We start from the raw sequence: 16,993 nt of genomic DNA on the forward strand, positions 1-16,993 counted from the left end.
GCCCCGCGGAAACTGGCGGCTGGTGAGGAGCGGGCTCGGAACGGGTTAAACGCGCTGGGACGGAGCGGAGAGCTTCACCGCAGCTGCCTGCGGAGCTGGGAGCTACGCGCCCCTGAAGAATCCAAAATGACGTTACAGCAAGGTTATCTGCGCTGTGAGTTTGGTTAGGTCCTGCGGCACCGAGCGAGAGCGTGCGGCTGGCCGTACCCAGCCCGCAGCGGGGAGCGGCGCTCCCCCGGGGTTCATTAGGGACGTGTAATTGCGCTAACTGGCCAAGCAGTGAAACTGGTGTTTCTGTTTGTTCACTGAAGAATAATTCTTATTTCAGTGGAAACAATTTCGAAATTATCATTATTGATGATGGAAGCCCAGATGGCACGCAGGAAATTGCTGAACAATTGGAAAAGATATATGGAGCAGATAAAATAGTGAGTTGTATATTTTGTATTTTTTCATTTGTATTGTATTGGGAAGCATTTTAAATCCTCAGAAAACTGGAGTAGAGTCCCTGGATTCTGCACATTCTTTACATCTTTAAATGAGTTAAGTTTTGCACAGCCCTTCATGCACCCACAGAGCTCAAAGAGTCTTGCAGCCACTTTGGAATGTTCTGAACTAATCTGCAGAATTTTGATTTAACATTTATTTGCAAAATGTTTTCAGTACTTAATGTATTGCTTCGTGCCTTTGAGTGCTGAGTAGCGGGTGTTAGCATACTTGGGGTGTGCCTGAGGGGGGGAAGTGTTTTGGACAGACTAACTTTTAAGTGACTGCAGTAATGTGGAAATTGGAGAGATGGAAGCTAGGCTGCTCTAGTGATTTATTTCTAAGCTGTCTATTTGCATTCCTTAATAACAGAACTTCTTTTTTTCCTTTTTAATATATCATTGTATAACTATAATTATATATAACAAGTTACTGTCATTTATTTAGTCATTATGAGTCATTAAAGCCACTTTTTTTTTTTTTTTTAAATAAAAGCTTTATCACAGAATGGTGCAAATCCCCAACGTTCAGTTTGTCAGAGTTGTGTGCTGTAAGCCCTGTTACACTCTTCGTTAATCTATTACTGTGTAATTAGTAAGAGACAGGTTTAAGATAGTTAGCCAACCTCTCCTTCCTGCTTAAGACTTTAATTTAGAAGTTTGATCTGTGGAACAACACCCACAGCAGCTTGGGTGGAGTTAGGTGGAGGGCCTGCCCGCAGCTCACACTGGTGTCACTGCAGAAGTGTGAATCAGCTGTGATTTCTCCTTAGGTCAGTGGTCTTTGTTTCCCTATTTATTTATTTATTTTTACCTGAAATTCTTTTCTTTGTTTCCTGAGCAAAATCGTGGTTCTGATTTGTGCTCAGGAGTCATCATCCACATCACTCCAGGGGGCTTCTGGCTTGCTCCATTATGCTCACTGAACATGGTGTGGGCTTGACTTCAGGAGAGGTCAGCATTGTTTGAGGAAGTAGATTTGGAATCAAACATGTTTTTTGTCTGGGGTTTTTTAATGTTCAAATTTATTTATTAAAGGGGGGGGAAAAAAAACAAACAAACCTGTAGGAAAAAGCCCCAAAACCACAAATCAGCAGAAGCTGTAGCAGTTACTGTCACATCCCTGTCCTCCTGTGGATTACGTTACTTATGACCTCTCAGATAATGCATCAAAATTAGCCGAGATTTAAAAGTGAGATTCAAAATTTTGTTTCTGAGGTCTATTTAGATGACTGTTTAAATACCTACCCTGTCCTCCCCAAATGCTGATTGATATGAAAGGTACTTCAGGAGAGCTGAAAGTTTCAATTCCTGTCATGATAATCTAAAAAGTGAGATTCCTTTTTTGTCAGTGGCAGTGCCCCCTTTACCCCCTGGATACTTGGGGCAGTTTTAAAGCTTGGTTGCTCATATTCTGACAGTTTACTAATATCATTATACAGTGATTACTTGTGGGTTATATCTGTATGCACATGGAAATTTTGAAGTTTATGTTCAGTACTAGAAGTATGCTAAAGCACTTTAGGGTACTTGCTAAAATATCTGCTGTTGGTGTTCATCATTCCTTAAAAATAATGATGCTGGGTAGATTTGTTCAGATTTGTATTTCTGAGACAGTGGAATTTGAAGAAATCCTTTTTTTACTAAGGTGGTGCTTTAAATATAGTTTTTTACTGTAGAACTATTAAGTAAAGCTTAAAAGGTTTGTGTTATTTTTTTAAACATGATCTGATCACATACCTGCTTAATATAGTGATTAGTTTCTCCTGTATTTTGACAAATCATTTTTTAAAATATATTATCTGGATTACTTAGAATTAAAAGTACATTTTGAAATATTTTTATACTTTGAAAAGAGCAAATTTTAAGGTGTCACTAAAATGAATTAAAAACTGTACTGGAAATAATATATGTATATTTTAATATATCCTGCAGCTTCTAAGACCCAGAGCCAGAAAGTTGGGCCTCGGTAAGTCTTTAGTAACTCTGGTTAGTACTTAAAAAACAAACAAACAAACAAACAGACAAAAAAAAAAAAAAATCTGCTATTCCCCTACATTCTAGTGTATAAAGTTCCAGTCACTGTCACTTGAAAGCCCAAAAGCAGAAATATGTTTTCATCAAGATTTTTGTAAGTGAATAAGCTTAAAAACCACACACAAGTCACAGAGTCTTTGTAACAAATTTCCCACAACCTCAGACCTGAAAACTGGTCACTGTGTTTTCCTGCTTTTCTTCCTCGCATGCTGCATTTGCTGATTACAGAATGTGGGGTCTAGATTGAGAAAAAAATGTTATTTTTTATACAGGTAGCTGCTATATTTATGTGGAACCTACCACTGCTACCTCTGGATCAGTACTGTCTGTGCAATCTACTCGTGCAGCATGCTTCAAATATTGGACTGTAGCTTGTGCAAGCTCCAGAGAAGGCTGGAATGTTTTTCTGATTTGTTTTTGGACAGAGCTCTTCACAGTTAACCCACTTCAGTGTGAATAAAGATTATATTTTAAAAAGAATGACAATGTATCTGACAGATGCTGTTAGACAATACTGAAATATTGTCTAGCCTATTAACTGACCTGTGAATTGAAAGTTTAGAAGTACATTGCAGAAGTTACTCATTCTGCAGAAATCTCCCTAATCTGGGAACCTATCCTGTACCACTGAGACTGATGATTAGAATTTGCATGTTATGCTGCAGTACTGCAATTTTATAGTTCTGCCACCATATTTCACAGAATATGTAAATGAAGATTATCATGCTGTAGAGAAAAGCAGATATCCTAGGAAGTCACAAATGACAAAAAAACTTGTAGTATGTAGACTGGCCTAAAATAAAGTGGACATATTTTCATCCATTAAGATTTATGTTGTGTCCTTATCATTCCTTTCTTGTAATAGGAATGGAGAACATGATACCTTGTTTGATTTATTGTTAATCACTCTCTGCCTTTCATGCTAAATGCCTTGGCAACCCACACTTCCATGTGCTGGTATAACTTTTGAAGTGTCTTGTGTACTGAGTTCTGCAGCTAATTTCTCCAGTCCACTGAACAAAAATAAAATTCTAATTTTGATAGTGAACTGTCGATTTAAATTCACTTTTCTAGTCTTTTTTTTTTTTTTCCCCTACGTCTCTTGTTTATCTAAGAAACTCCAAAAAGCTTACCTATCTTTATTTTTATGTATTCTACCACTTCATCTTTGGTCCAGATTTGACCAATATTACAGATTAAAACTGACCAAATTTAAATTTTCTATGTACCATATGTACCAATCATGCACTGTATATGAATCTGTGACACTCCTACTGTGTTACTTTGCAGACAACATGGAAAAGAAAGGAAAGTGAGGTTGCTTATTGAACCAAGAGTTTAATTTCCTCCGAGAGTGCTTGCTAAGGACATCAGTTGAGAGTATGGTTTTTGCAGTTTTATCTATTCCTAATGAAGTTAACAGAGACTCAAGAGTAATTTGGATAATGGATTTTTAATCCCTGTTGTGCTGCTGTACTGCCCTTGGAAGTAGTGCTGTCTTTGAACAGTATGACTTGGATCAGAATTTTGCACTGTTCAGGAAAACTGTATTAGCAAGACTTGTTCCAGCTCTTAACAAGATAGCTGCACCAGTTCATACAAGGTGAATAACATGCTCCAAAATAAAAAAAAAAAAAAAAAAGTCTTTCTTCAGATTAGGTATTGGTATGTAATTTGTAGTGTCAGGGAGAGCAACCCAAAATCTGTGTACTACTAATAGTAAATACTGGGTCTAGAAAACAAGTTTTTATAGCTGGCAGTGTTTATTTTGTCCTGTGTCCAGTTCTCTAGAGTTCACAGTGCCTGTCGCACTTCTGGAAATGTTGTTTTAGATAGTGTCCCACTTACCAAGGTGTGTTTCTCTGTGCATTGTCAGTGCAATGGGGCTTGCCAAGGGTTAAATTTATAAAATCTTGTGCTGAAATGGTAAAAGGAAAAATAGCTTTACTGTTTGACTGTTGATACATCATTTTAAAGTAAATTTTACAAGTTTTTAGTTGATCCTTTTCTAGTATAACTTAGAGATTTTAGAATATAAGTGAAGACTGTGGCTAAAAGATTGCATAAGTTAATACAGTGAGGGAAATAATTTCTGTACTGTTTTCATCAGGCACAGCTTATATACATGGAATGAAGCACGCCACTGGGAATTTTATAGTTATTATGGATGCTGATCTCTCACACCATGTAAGTCTGTATATTATGCACTGTGGTTTATGTACTGTTATAATTAAAGTCTCATTGATTTTTTTTTTTTTTTTTTTTTAATTTATCCCTACCCCTTTCTCTTCTCTGATCTGTTTTTCTTCCATTTCAGCCAAAATTTATTCCAGAGTTTATCAGGTAAGTGCCAGTTGTGGTATGAGAGAACGACTTCTGAATGTTTATTGTTGTGTAGTAATATTTGAAAGCTTTATATACTTGTATTGTTGTCTAGCTGTAGTAAGAAAATTGTCATGGCAAGAATTCAAATAAAACTGATTTGACCTCATTAGATTTGTCCCAAAGTCATCCAGAAAAATTATTAGTTCCTAACTGGAGCAAAAATCTCCAATTTGAAAGTAATAGAGAGCATGTGTAACTAAGTACTTCCATTCCTTGTAATGGTTTTTGAGCTTTGAAAGGACTTCTATAAATGTCATCATCTAATCCTTTTCTCACGTGTGCATGCAGGGATGAACAGAGGACCATGTTCTCAGTTAGTTTTGAAACACTGCTCTGCCTTTTGCCTGCCTTTTACCTCCCTGTAACATTGTTTAATGTTAACAAATGTTATGATGGAGGCTAAGGGATTTGTGGGATTCCTAAGGTTCTGCATCAGTCAGGCATGGTTCATCAGTGCAGGATGGAAGGATAGTTCCAGGTTTTTGGTTCTTCTTTTTTTTTTTTTTTTCCTTACTATGGGTTTGTGTGGTTTAAATATTTAAATCTGTGTTTTAAAATAGTCTGTCTTTTATACTAGAGAGCTTTTAAAAATGCATAAGTCACTGTTTATAAATTATTTATGGAGTAGTCTATGAAATTCCATGGTAGATGGTAAAAGTTAATCGTTCTCTTAGAGCTATTTCAGGGAAACTTATGATTATAATTTTTTTAAATGCAGAATGCTTATAACCACTGTAACTTGGTTTCCTCTCTTCCCTACTTGTTCAAAGGTTTGTAAAATACAGATTTTGTACTAAAAGAGTAATTGTTCTTATTTGAAATCTGTGCTGCCTTCATACAAATATTCCTCCTGTTTTTTTGATAAAACCAATTGCTTATAGAAAACAGAAAGAAGGCAATTTTGATATTGTATCTGGAACAAGATATACAGGAAATGGAGGCGTATATGGCTGGGATTTGAAAAGAAAATTAATCAGGTTAGTATTTTTCTAGATATTTACACATAAATTTGTTATGTAGAAATAATAATTCCAAGTACTCAACTCAGTCTGTGTGAGATGAACTCTTCAGTCAATAGTACTGGGTACTGCAGAATTATATTAAATAATAGAAGCATGCATAATTTGTAGATTCTTTGGTTAACGCCCACCAAGAAGGAATGTAATGATATGGCTTGGCTTGAGAGATGGATTGGAAGTGGACAGATGTACATGGCATTAGGTTGGGACAGTCTTTCATCATCCAAAGAATGAGTGACACTTGTCAAGTGTCACAAAATAAACAAGTAAACAAGACATGTTTAGTTAGCTTTAATAACTGTAACGGTCCTTTCCATAAGCAGTAAATCACTTGCTAAACCCCTCTGTTGACTCTCAGATTTGTCATAAGGTTAAGAATTATCTGGCACAATCAATGTCAATAAATCATTACGTAGATCTTACTGGAAAATGGTTACAGTGAACACTAGAGAGAGGTTGCACCCAGAAGCAGAGGAAGACTCTGCAAAGGCCATGGAGGCACATGGAGGCTGGCATCTGAGGTGTACAGGGACTTTCAGATTTTAAAGAGGTAATTGACAAATTTTCTGAAGTCTTTCTTACACCTGATTTAAGTGAACAGATGTAAGTTCATGGCAATTTCTGTGTTACTATAAAGAATTAGGAGCAGAAGTTGTGTTACCAGTCGTATCTGGAGATGGTATGGCAGGGTCTGTATTTGGAGTTCTTTTTTTTAATGGCTGGAATAGATGCTCATCTTTCTGTGAATCGAAATAGAACATACACCCAAAAAAAAGGGAAGAGAGCTAAATGGACATTACATATGAATCCCTTTACATCATAGTGGACAAGGGGAAGGACTTGTGCATCTTGCCAAGAGCTATATCAGACAGTGCTAAGGTAGTCATGACTGACTTCATGGTCTCACAACCTTTTTGTCAGTGGAGCTTGTCCTTGTCATACTATGAAACCACTGTAAACCAAAACTGAACCTTGATTTTTTTTGAAGCCAAATCTTGCATTTGTCCCTGAAGCATTTTTATTTTCCACTTACAGTGAATGTTAGTCAGAAGAAAAATGTTTTGACTGTTGTCAAATTTATTTCTTTTGTGTTGTATTACTGTGTGGTTGTAGTGGCAATTCTACTATAAAGAGTAAGATTGTAATCCTGATTTCTAAAAATCGTTTTTTTCCTTCATAGAGAAGTTAAATAATTACCAGTCATCTACATTTGAAAAACAAAATGTTGGGTTTTGATTTCAAGATTCTATGATTTAGTGGTTAAATCTAGCAGCGAAAACATATTAGAAATACAGTTTCTTATTAAGTAATAAAAGAGTTGGGGGTTTTTGTTAGTAGGATGCCATTTACTTATTTGCTAGAAATTCCGCTTGATTGTGTACTGAGCAATTTTGACATTCATGTTTTCTTTCACAGTCGTGGTGCCAATTTTATAACTCAGGTTTTGCTGAGACCAGGTGCATCAGACTTAACAGGGAGTTTCAGGTATGGGTCTAGTTTGCAATTCATAGTTTATTTGAAATTAAGAAACCGATGAATAGGGCACTGGAGTGAAAACAGAACTTTACTGAGACTATGAAATCTCTTTAGAAAGGATGTAAGAAATGGTAAACTGGGTTGCAAGAACTATTGCTATGACTTTGGTAAAGTTTTTTTAAAAAATAGTAACTAATCAGTCTCTCATAGAGTCAAGATTCCTACACACTACCTCGATTTCCAAAGTTCAGCAGCTGTTCTTCAGATTTCATTTTCTTTGTAATCATTTACAGGTTATACAGAAAAGAAGTCTTACAGAAACTAATGGAAAAATGTGTTTCTAAAGGATACGTCTTCCAGATGGAGATGATTGTTCGGGCTAGACAGTTAGGATATACTATTGGAGAGGTATAGTAAAAGTTCTGATAAGTATATTGTGCTTTCATTTCAATGTAGGTACAAATTACTGGGATCATAGGAAATCTTGTGCACTTCCAAGAAGAAGAAAGATTTTCAAACTGAAATTACATATGTCAAACTCTATTTTTCCAACTTTTCCAGGTAATACCAGATCTGAAATGGCAGTTACTTATTCCCTGGGATGATATGCTTTGCAGACCCTTCCCTCTTCCGTTGCCATTTCTTTAGCTGCGTACAATTTTACAAGGTCCTTCAAGGAAGGAAAGAACTAAAAATATACCGTGAAGCTGCTGTGAGCCTTTTCTTTCCTCCTTCATATTGTACAGACATCTCTAGTTAGGTCTTTTCAAGTCATTTTATTTTCTCCAGCAACCTGATTCTATTTCAGCTTTATTCTGTTCCATTTTATCTCTGTCATTCATTGCCTTGTTATTTTCCAGCTTTCCAGCTATTAACACCTTTCCACTTCTGAACTCTTTGAATGTGCTATCTCCAGTAATTGAAAAAGAACTCAAAAAAAAAAAGTTAGATCCTATATTTCCAACAGTGTGATTGCTGCCTTTTATATTTCACTGAATTGCTCTTCCTGATGGCTTTAAAATGATTTGTCTGCAGCCAAATCTCAGAACCAGTTCTTCATCATCATAACTCCGTTGCTGGTACTTCTCTCTCCAAGCCTTATGTATTGCATTTCTCTATCAACATTGGGTAGAGTATTTCCAGACAGTAAAGGAAGTTCTTTTCTTTCAACTTTCTTGCTCACGGAGCAACATTACTATTCTTTCTGTAACTGGGATTTGACCCTAGTTTTTTTGGTCTTCACATCCAGCTGCATTCACATATTGCTTTGTAATATTGCTGAATTAAATCCTCACCTGTCTGTATATCCAGATACTGAAATCTAGGGTAAGATGAGGTTTTATATGCTATATATTTTTAAAATTGTAAAATACACTTCTCTGGCTTTAAAAAAAAAAAAAAAAAAAGGCAGTCCTGGGTTGCTTAGACCTCTCCAGGCTGGTGCCACAAAGACCTTTTTCTGCTTATTCTTTGATCCCACCACTCATTTATTTACATTCCTCTCCTGGTTGTGTAGCATCAAATGTAAGGTATTTGTCTTCTGGTTCAAAGCCTGACAGACAATTTTCACTAGGCCTGATGTCTCCTAGTCAGTGCTGAGACAGGGCTGTGGTTTGTGGTGGGTTAGTTTCACTGTCCTCCACAGCTCATCTCTTACATTCTCAATCATCTGCTCTCCTCCTTTGGTTTCTCACATGTGGACAGAGTTCTCTGACACCTGGAAAGTTCCTTCATTGTTCTGCTCTGGCCTTGTCTTTAATATTTTCTTTGTGACAGCTGTAAAAAACTTGCCAGTGTTCAGATGGCTGACACATACCTATAAATAAGTCTATTGTATTTTTTACTGTTCTGTGTATCAGCTCTGTATTGTAACTTCCTGAGGTGAGACAGTTTTCCATCTTGTTTCAAGTACATTGATACAGTGTTTCCTGAACAGTATTGGGTTCTTTAAATATTTTATAGTTATCCAAATAGTAATACCAAAATCCCACGAGAGATGACACTTGCAATTCCAATTCCTAGTTTGTGGGTGCTGCAGCTCTACAGGCAGGAGTTTTTATGCAGTTGTAAAATGTAGATAGAGTTGTGAGGGGAAGACTATTTCTTAAGCAAATTTGAAAATTAAGATTGAGACGTGCCAGTCTAAAAGGAGCCAGCGGATGATGAGGTGAACTGACACAAGCTGTACCTGAACAGGCCTGCATGCACTTTGTTTCATTTTGCTGCACTTCTTTACCATATGTGAAGTGGCCACAGTGCATGGTGTACACCCTTTTGAAAATGTCTCCTTTAAGACTACTGATAGAACTTATATAAGAAAGGCAAAGTCCAGAAGCAACTCAGGTGGTTAATTCCTATACTGAAGGGAAAGACTGGGTGCCTCTTACTAGCTGAGATATTAACCATTCTTCTGTCACGGGTCAGGAGATGTCACTTCTGACGTCCTGCACTGACGTGATTTCTGATGTCCACGCCCTGTAGATCAGCTGTCTGGAGTTGACAGGATGCTTACTGGGATCATCAAAAAAAACTTCCTAAGAAAGCCAGAGTCATTGTTGAGCCTATCTGCAGGGCTTTTTAGGTACCTTCTTGCCATCTTCTTGCCCTTGGTTCTTTCCTACCATGAACTGATCTGCTAGAATTGTGTGAAATCCTCAGCCCAGTCACAGGTGCAAGGGTGTGGTGCTTTTTGTGTTCCACTTGCCAGATGATTTCTGGTTGAAACTGCCATCAGAGTGCTAAGCCAAATTTTTAAATGACTTTTTCAAATGAAATTCTTTAACCCCTGAAGTATGTAAATTTTGCATGCAAAGATATATGGAAATTCTTGAATATTCTTAATGGAATATTAGCAGAATGTCCCATCGTGTCATTTGCATACGGTCACGTGACTGATAGAGCAATATGTTCCTGACATTTTATGAGTAATGACTTAATCTGGACAGCATGATCACTTCAGGAATGAAACCAAAAGTAGTGTTTTAAATGCCCTTTAATCCCCTAAATAATCTGTGAAATGGTCAAAGGCCAGTAAAGACAGTTATTGCTTACTGTCCTACCTGCCATATTCAGATGTCATCCTCTAGCAGGGGAATGAGGCAGAGCAGGGTGTTGTTTCATGGTGGCAGGAGATTTTTGCCTTCCTGAGGCACTGACTTGAAGGTTTGAATTTAGCTGACAAGGGAAGTGGTGAAGGTTCAGTTTAAGCCCCTAGGCTTTTAACACACTTAAGCTATTAAGTTTTTTCTGACTGATGCATCATCCAGCCACTGCGCAATGACTTTGGATGATCTTTAAAGGTGACCAAGCAAATAATTTATTCCTCCCCAGCTACGGGGCATCATTAAACCCATGGGTAAGAAGAGCTGATGCAAAGGAAGACAGTCTGGTTCTTGCCCTCTTCCCATGCCTAAACTTGCTGTAGTCCAAGGGCCATTCTTTTGTTTAGAGAATTTCTGATTATTTAGGTTTTGAACTTTAAAAATAGTTTTGCTTGTTTCAACAGGTTCCCATTTCGTTTGTGGACCGTGTCTATGGAGAATCTAAACTGGGAGGCAATGAAATAGTCTCCTTCTTAAAGGGACTCTTGACCTTGTTTGCTACAACGTAATAGTTTATCCTAAATTAGCTTTTGCAGAAGAACATTTTCTGACATATGTGGGTTTTTTAAAGTACATAAATTGATAATTTGTGTGATAATTTGTATAGAAGACCTGCTATAAACTAACAATTAAACAAAGCACCAATAATAAACTAAATATCTTGTATCCAAAAATTCTCATTTCAAAATAAATGGACTGTATGTTAAACTAAAAACTAATAAAGACTAATGCTCTATTCTATTTCTGTAAAAATAATGAAGTCTTAATAAAGAACACAAAGCTAAATGATCCTTTGCATTTACAAATGAATCATTCAGCAGAAGCTAAAGATTATTTTTAAATAAAGACAAGAAAGGACATTAAAAAAAAATCTGCAGAATTTATCTTGTCCTTGTTCTGTGGCTTGGAGATAGTATTTTAAATGTATGCCAATTAGTTCCCTTTCTTTCCCCTGCACGTTTATACATTTATCTTAAAGCAGATACATAGAGGAGTTTTTACAGAACTGATAATAGCTTGTGTAGTTTAAGAGGAAATACAGATGAGTACAGTGATCTGTTCTTTATAAAATTGCTTATAGACTGGAAAGAAGGAATATCCTTTGGCTAAGGAAGAGAATCCTATGTGTGGAATTTTGTATTCTATGTGTGGAATTTTGTATTCTATGTGTTTGTCCAGAAGCAGATTCCCTTTTTCCATATTCTTTAAAAACTAAACATTTTAAAAATCTGTAAAACAGACCTACAATATCTCACCCAAATTTAGGGTGAGAGAAAACCTAGTTCACCTTAATGAAGATATTTAAGAAATTTTTCTTTTGACAAAGAAGCTTGTAATGTAAAATCTTTTTTTTTTTTTTTATTTGTTCCAGATCTGATGAATTAATAGAAACAGAGTAATACTGTTTTTTGTTTCACTGTTTGATATAACCAGAACTCAGGAATTATGAAGTCCTTGCAAACAAATATGCACTTGGTGGGAGGGGGGAAGAAGTAAGTGGGAAGATGAAATTATTCTGACAATGGTTTTATATATATGAAAAATAATTTCTCATTTGGGTGGGGCATGTAGTTCTCTGGCTAACTGTAGCAGAAAATTTATGGTAGGATAGCAGAAGTGACAAATGTCTTAATTACACTGATTTGGCTTGTGTTTGTCTCCATTACTTTAATGCATGAGATGCAGTTGTTAATATTAAGAAAAAAATTCAGAAAGTCTGTAGATAAAGTCAGATTTCAGATAGTTATTTATAACACAGTGACAAAAATTCAACACAGAAAGTTAGAACTTCAACACAAAAGCTAATGTTATACTGTACTGCTTTAGGGATACTCCTTTGTCTTTGGTGAAGTTGCACAGATTCAGATATTTTTCTCCTTTCCTGAGGATTCAGAGCAAACGTTTCCTACTTAATTTGCTTTAAAATAATAAATGTAACTGTAGGATTTGAATCTACCTGTAACTGAATTACAGTGACTTAACTGTACATTTTGTGACATTTGCATGTACTTTTCCAGCAAATTATGTATAATTTCATTTGGTGCAGGCTAATCAGATCTAATAATATATACAGAAATAAATCCGTGGGTCTAAAGGGACACTGAAATCTCCAGTGAGGAGGTTTAATCTACTTATGTTTCATTTGGACATTTCATGGCTAAAATCAACATTTTAAGGTGAACATAGGTACAAAATTTTAAATGACCAAGTGGTGAGTTTTTAGATGTTTTTCAAATTTACATACTACTGAAAACCATTTATCAAAATGCAAATTAAGCCTCAGCAAGATCATATTTTTCTCAGACTTATATGTAACATATATAACTGAAGTCCATTACATTCATTAGCTGTGATCTAGTTGCTGTGAATTAGGGTTTAGCTTTTAGAATGTGCATGCCTGCTTTTTAATTATCAAAATTCCATGGTAGATTTTTGCCATTTAACTGTTTATGCAATCTGTTTGGAGGAAGGTGCCTCTACGTATCAATTAGGATCATAATACATGGCATATTTTATGTGCTCCAGTATGTGAAAGTTTGAAACATGGCTGGGCTATATTCAGTTTTTAGATAAAGAGCTAATTTCTTACTATGCTTAAAGGTAATGGTATTAAAGTTATCAAGAAGTTACATAAATAAATGAAAATAAATGCTTCATGCCATCAAGCCACAAGCAGATACTCTATAGGGCTTCTTGAAACATGAAAAGGTCACAAGAGTGAAACTGATTTCAATAGCCTGCACCAAGTGACCTGTAGAAATCACAACTGAAAGGAACCAATACCCAATGGACCCAGTGGAAAGAAGCAGGACTGAGAACACAGAGGCCTTTCCCCAGCTAGTGGAATAAATATACATACACACAGAGGCAGATTTCACAATACATATCATGAAGATCATCTGGGTAGTTTTTGCCTAGCAAAAAGAATACATATTTCTTCAAAAACAAGGGGACTGGGATGTGGGTACCTTGGTGAATGTTGAACAGACTTTCAAAAGTTGCCTTTCAGGAAGTTTTAAAAGCCTGAAATTCAGAAGAGGTGGTTGTGCATTTGACCCTCCACACACTTGTAGAGGGGAGCATCATAAAACTGATACCCTTAAGTTAGAAAAAAAAGTACAATCTTTGCTGAGAACTAACCTAAATCACCTCTCTTTTCATCCTTTCCCACATCTCAGCCTGCAGTACTTTCCTTCCAATGAGTTTGTCCACTGAGGTGACTAAAACTGTCTGGTTCCAAAGGATTCCTTATCTTTGAGCACTTGGATCTGGCCCTGTAGAACATCACCAGTACTTGAATTGTGTTCCGTACATAGGAAAACATTGCAAAACCAAGATCTAAGACTGCATTCTACCACTGACCTTTTGTATGCACTGCTGTGAGAGTTTGTGAAAAATAAACACTGTAGTACTGCAATCGGTGTGGAGATCTCTAATAGAGGCCCTTTAATACAGCTTTAATAATCTTTTTAGCAAATAATGGGATGAAAAAGCCATCAGTGCTACTCAGAACTGTGCTTGACTTTTTTTAACAGGAACTTTTTGGGTTACTTGAATTTGTTCTTGGCTTCTTTTAATTGAGCCTCTTTGTATTTGAAGGCCACCTTTGTAAATTCTTAATATAAACCCAGAAAAATTAGAAGAATATATTGTAAGGGAAGAATGGATTGTAAAGTAAGAAGGAAGTTATGCAGGAATGGCCATGTGAGTTCTCACAGTACTCGAAGATGGGTGCAGGCTGAAAACGAGCCAGAAACAGGGCTGGTTTGGCTTCTACAGCATCCTATGGCAATGAGTTCAACAATTTCAATGTGTGTATTTTGTGAAGTACTTTCTTGTGTTCATTTTAAGCTTACTGCCTAATAAGCTCATCAGATGTTCTGAGTCAGTGGATTGAGAGCAGCCTGGCAGAGAAAGACTTGGGGGTAGTGGTTGATGAAAAACTGAATATAAGCCAGCAATGTGCATTTGCAGCCCAAAATACCAGTTGCACCCAGCCTGCATCGAGAGAAGTGCGGCCAGTAGGTCGAGGGAGGTGATTCTGCCCCTCTAGTCAGCTCTGGTGAGACCCCACCTGGAGTACAGTGTCCAGTTCTGGGGTACCCAGCTTAAGAAAGACACAGACCTACTTGAGCAGGTCCAGAGGAGGCCTCAATGATGATCTGGGGGCTGAAGCATCTCCCCTGTGAGGCCAGGCTGTGAGAGTTGGGGTTGTTCAGCCTGGAAAAGAGAAGGCTCCAGGGAGACCTTGTATCAACCTGCTGGTACTTAAGGGGGGCCTACAAGAAAGCTATAAAGGGACCTTTGATTAGAGAGTGCAGTTATAGGACAAGGGATTTAAACTGAAAGAGGGTATATTTAGATTAGGTATTAGGAAGAAATTCTTTACTGTGAGGGTGGTGAGATACTGGAACAGGCTGCCAGGAGAAGTTGTGGATCCCCCTTCCTGGAAGTGGTCAAAGCCAGGCTGCATCGGGGGCCTTTGAGCAGCCTGGTCTAGTGGGAAGTGTCCCTGCCTATGGCAGGAGGTTTGGAACCAGAAGATCTGAAATGTAGCTTCCAAGTCAAACCACTCTATGATTCTAGTATTCTATGTTCTCTATTTCTTGTTTCCTGTTTTCCTGTTATTTTAGACACAATCATACTCAGTCTTGTCTTTTTAATTTCCTTAGGCTGAAGCCACACCACATGTTGCTATTCTCAAAATGTTAGTAGCAGACTACAGTAAAACAGTTCTATTATAATCTTTAGAGATCAGGTGCCTAAATCTCCATACAATGTGTTAAATATTCATGTGCTAGGGATTTATACAGTGGCATTTTAGTTTTCAGTTCCTTTCTTAATTCCATTGCAATACTCTGCTTGCCTTCTTTTGGCCACCACAAAACACTGACTTGACATTTACAGAGAATTTTTCATTTTATGTCCCTGGTTTTACAGTTCAACATAAATCAGCTTTTCTTAATGACATCCATATTCATTTCCCACAAAGGCACAAATACTCTGCTAATGTATTTTCTCTGTTATACTTTCTTAGGAATCTGTGTCTGCAAGCACTCAATCATCTGGCAAGAACAAGAGCTTTAATTCCTTCCTGGCTTAAATCAGCACATATCATGGATATCTTTGGTTGGGCATATTTATTGAAGAGGGGGAAGAAGGTAACTCACATTTTGGGCCAGTGATACCTTCCCCTGAAGAGCCAACTGGTGACTTCCACTGGAAGCCAGTCAAGGCTCTGGGGAGATCTCTTGCTCTGTTATTGTGGGCTAGAGATTCAGTGTGATGGATGAAACCCCTACAGAGCAGGCTCAGTTGTTCAAACCCATGAGAACAGCCAAAGCCATGCTGCAAGCATGCAGTCCCAACAGACATGAAGTTAGGGAAGAAAGGGCTGTAGAGTTTTGCATGGCTTGTCATTAAGATTATCCTTGACCTATGTTTGGTGCTTGCACTCTGGTTTGAGATTACAGAGTCAGAGCTCTGCTGAGTGACAGGCAGCCCTGTATTAGCATGAAGGTTTTTTGTTGGACAATCTGAAGCCCCAGCTGGGAGATGAAACACATATTAGGGGGCTGCTAAAATTGATGCTGCCTCTTGTCCAAGGATTTAGCACCTGATCAGCTCTACTGTATGGGAGGTGGACTGCAAGCAGCTGTGGTCTCCTCATGCCCCTAAGACCCTCAATAGCCTTGTCTCGGGGATCTACGATTCATGCCCTAAGGTATGGATCTTGTCACTCTTAGTCAAATGAAGATTTAGGTCAAACAGTTTAATCCCTCTGACCTAGACCAGTATGATTTGGAAGCTGAGGCAACCGCTTCAGACAGCCAAGGCTTGGTTACCGTATCCAGCTGAACGCGAAACTGTTTCCACCCTGTGACTACAGTCACATCCACACACTTAAATTTGGTCTCAAATTATGGTATCTTAGTACCAGGGACATCGATTGTGTTATCCACCTTACCATCCTCTTCCATTAGGGCAGTATAACCAGTATAATCAGTAAGCTGAATCATCTTCATGCTAATAGTTTTCAGTATAGTTGATTTTATACAAGATATTGCTATACCTAGGATAATTATCATCACAATAAACATCAATATATATTGTATTAAACTTTGAATCCAACCACTAACAGTGAATCCATACCATCTAAACACTTGTGCAAGCCAGCTGTCATTCATTGACTCTCGGAGTTCATGGGTGTCTTTTGCCACCTGTTTCCTCTTCAGGAGCTGGAGGTCGAGGTCCTGTGTAATGCAACAGTCTGTACTGGAGAGGTTCAGGTAGCCACAAAGTCCATTTTGCTGTAACAGCATTAAGTCCAGTGCCATGTGGTTCTGAAGAGCCATCCTTGACGTAGCTTATAGTTGCCTGTTGAGTAGCTATAGGCTGACATCAGTAGCACTAGCTAATTTCTCTACTTGATAGGCTAATTTACTCAGCCACAATCGCGTATGCACAGTAGCAATTCCAAATCCCAAAA

At 37.5% G+C, this 16,993-nt stretch overlaps 1 protein-coding gene across 1 annotated transcript; it reads left to right on the forward strand.

The window, feature by feature from the left end:
• Positions 1 to 328: 328 nt before the first annotated feature.
• DPM1 (dolichyl-phosphate mannosyltransferase polypeptide 1, catalytic subunit) lies at positions 329 to 11,150 on the forward strand (the record flags this gene model as incomplete). Its single annotated transcript, XM_008935572.1, has 8 exons — positions 329 to 428; positions 2,421 to 2,454; positions 4,633 to 4,709; positions 4,840 to 4,865; positions 5,789 to 5,884; positions 7,343 to 7,411; positions 7,696 to 7,810; positions 10,908 to 11,150. Coding segments are annotated over 8 exons (622 nt in total), but the record flags the coding sequence as incomplete, so codon positions are not given.
• Between the last annotated feature and the right edge of the window lie 5,843 nt (positions 11,151 to 16,993).

The sequence above is a fragment of the Merops nubicus genome, unplaced genomic scaffold, assembly GCF_000691845.1.
Source record: "Merops nubicus isolate BGI_N331 unplaced genomic scaffold, ASM69184v1 scaffold842, whole genome shotgun sequence".
Taxonomy (NCBI): Eukaryota; Metazoa; Chordata; class Aves; order Coraciiformes; family Meropidae; genus Merops; species Merops nubicus.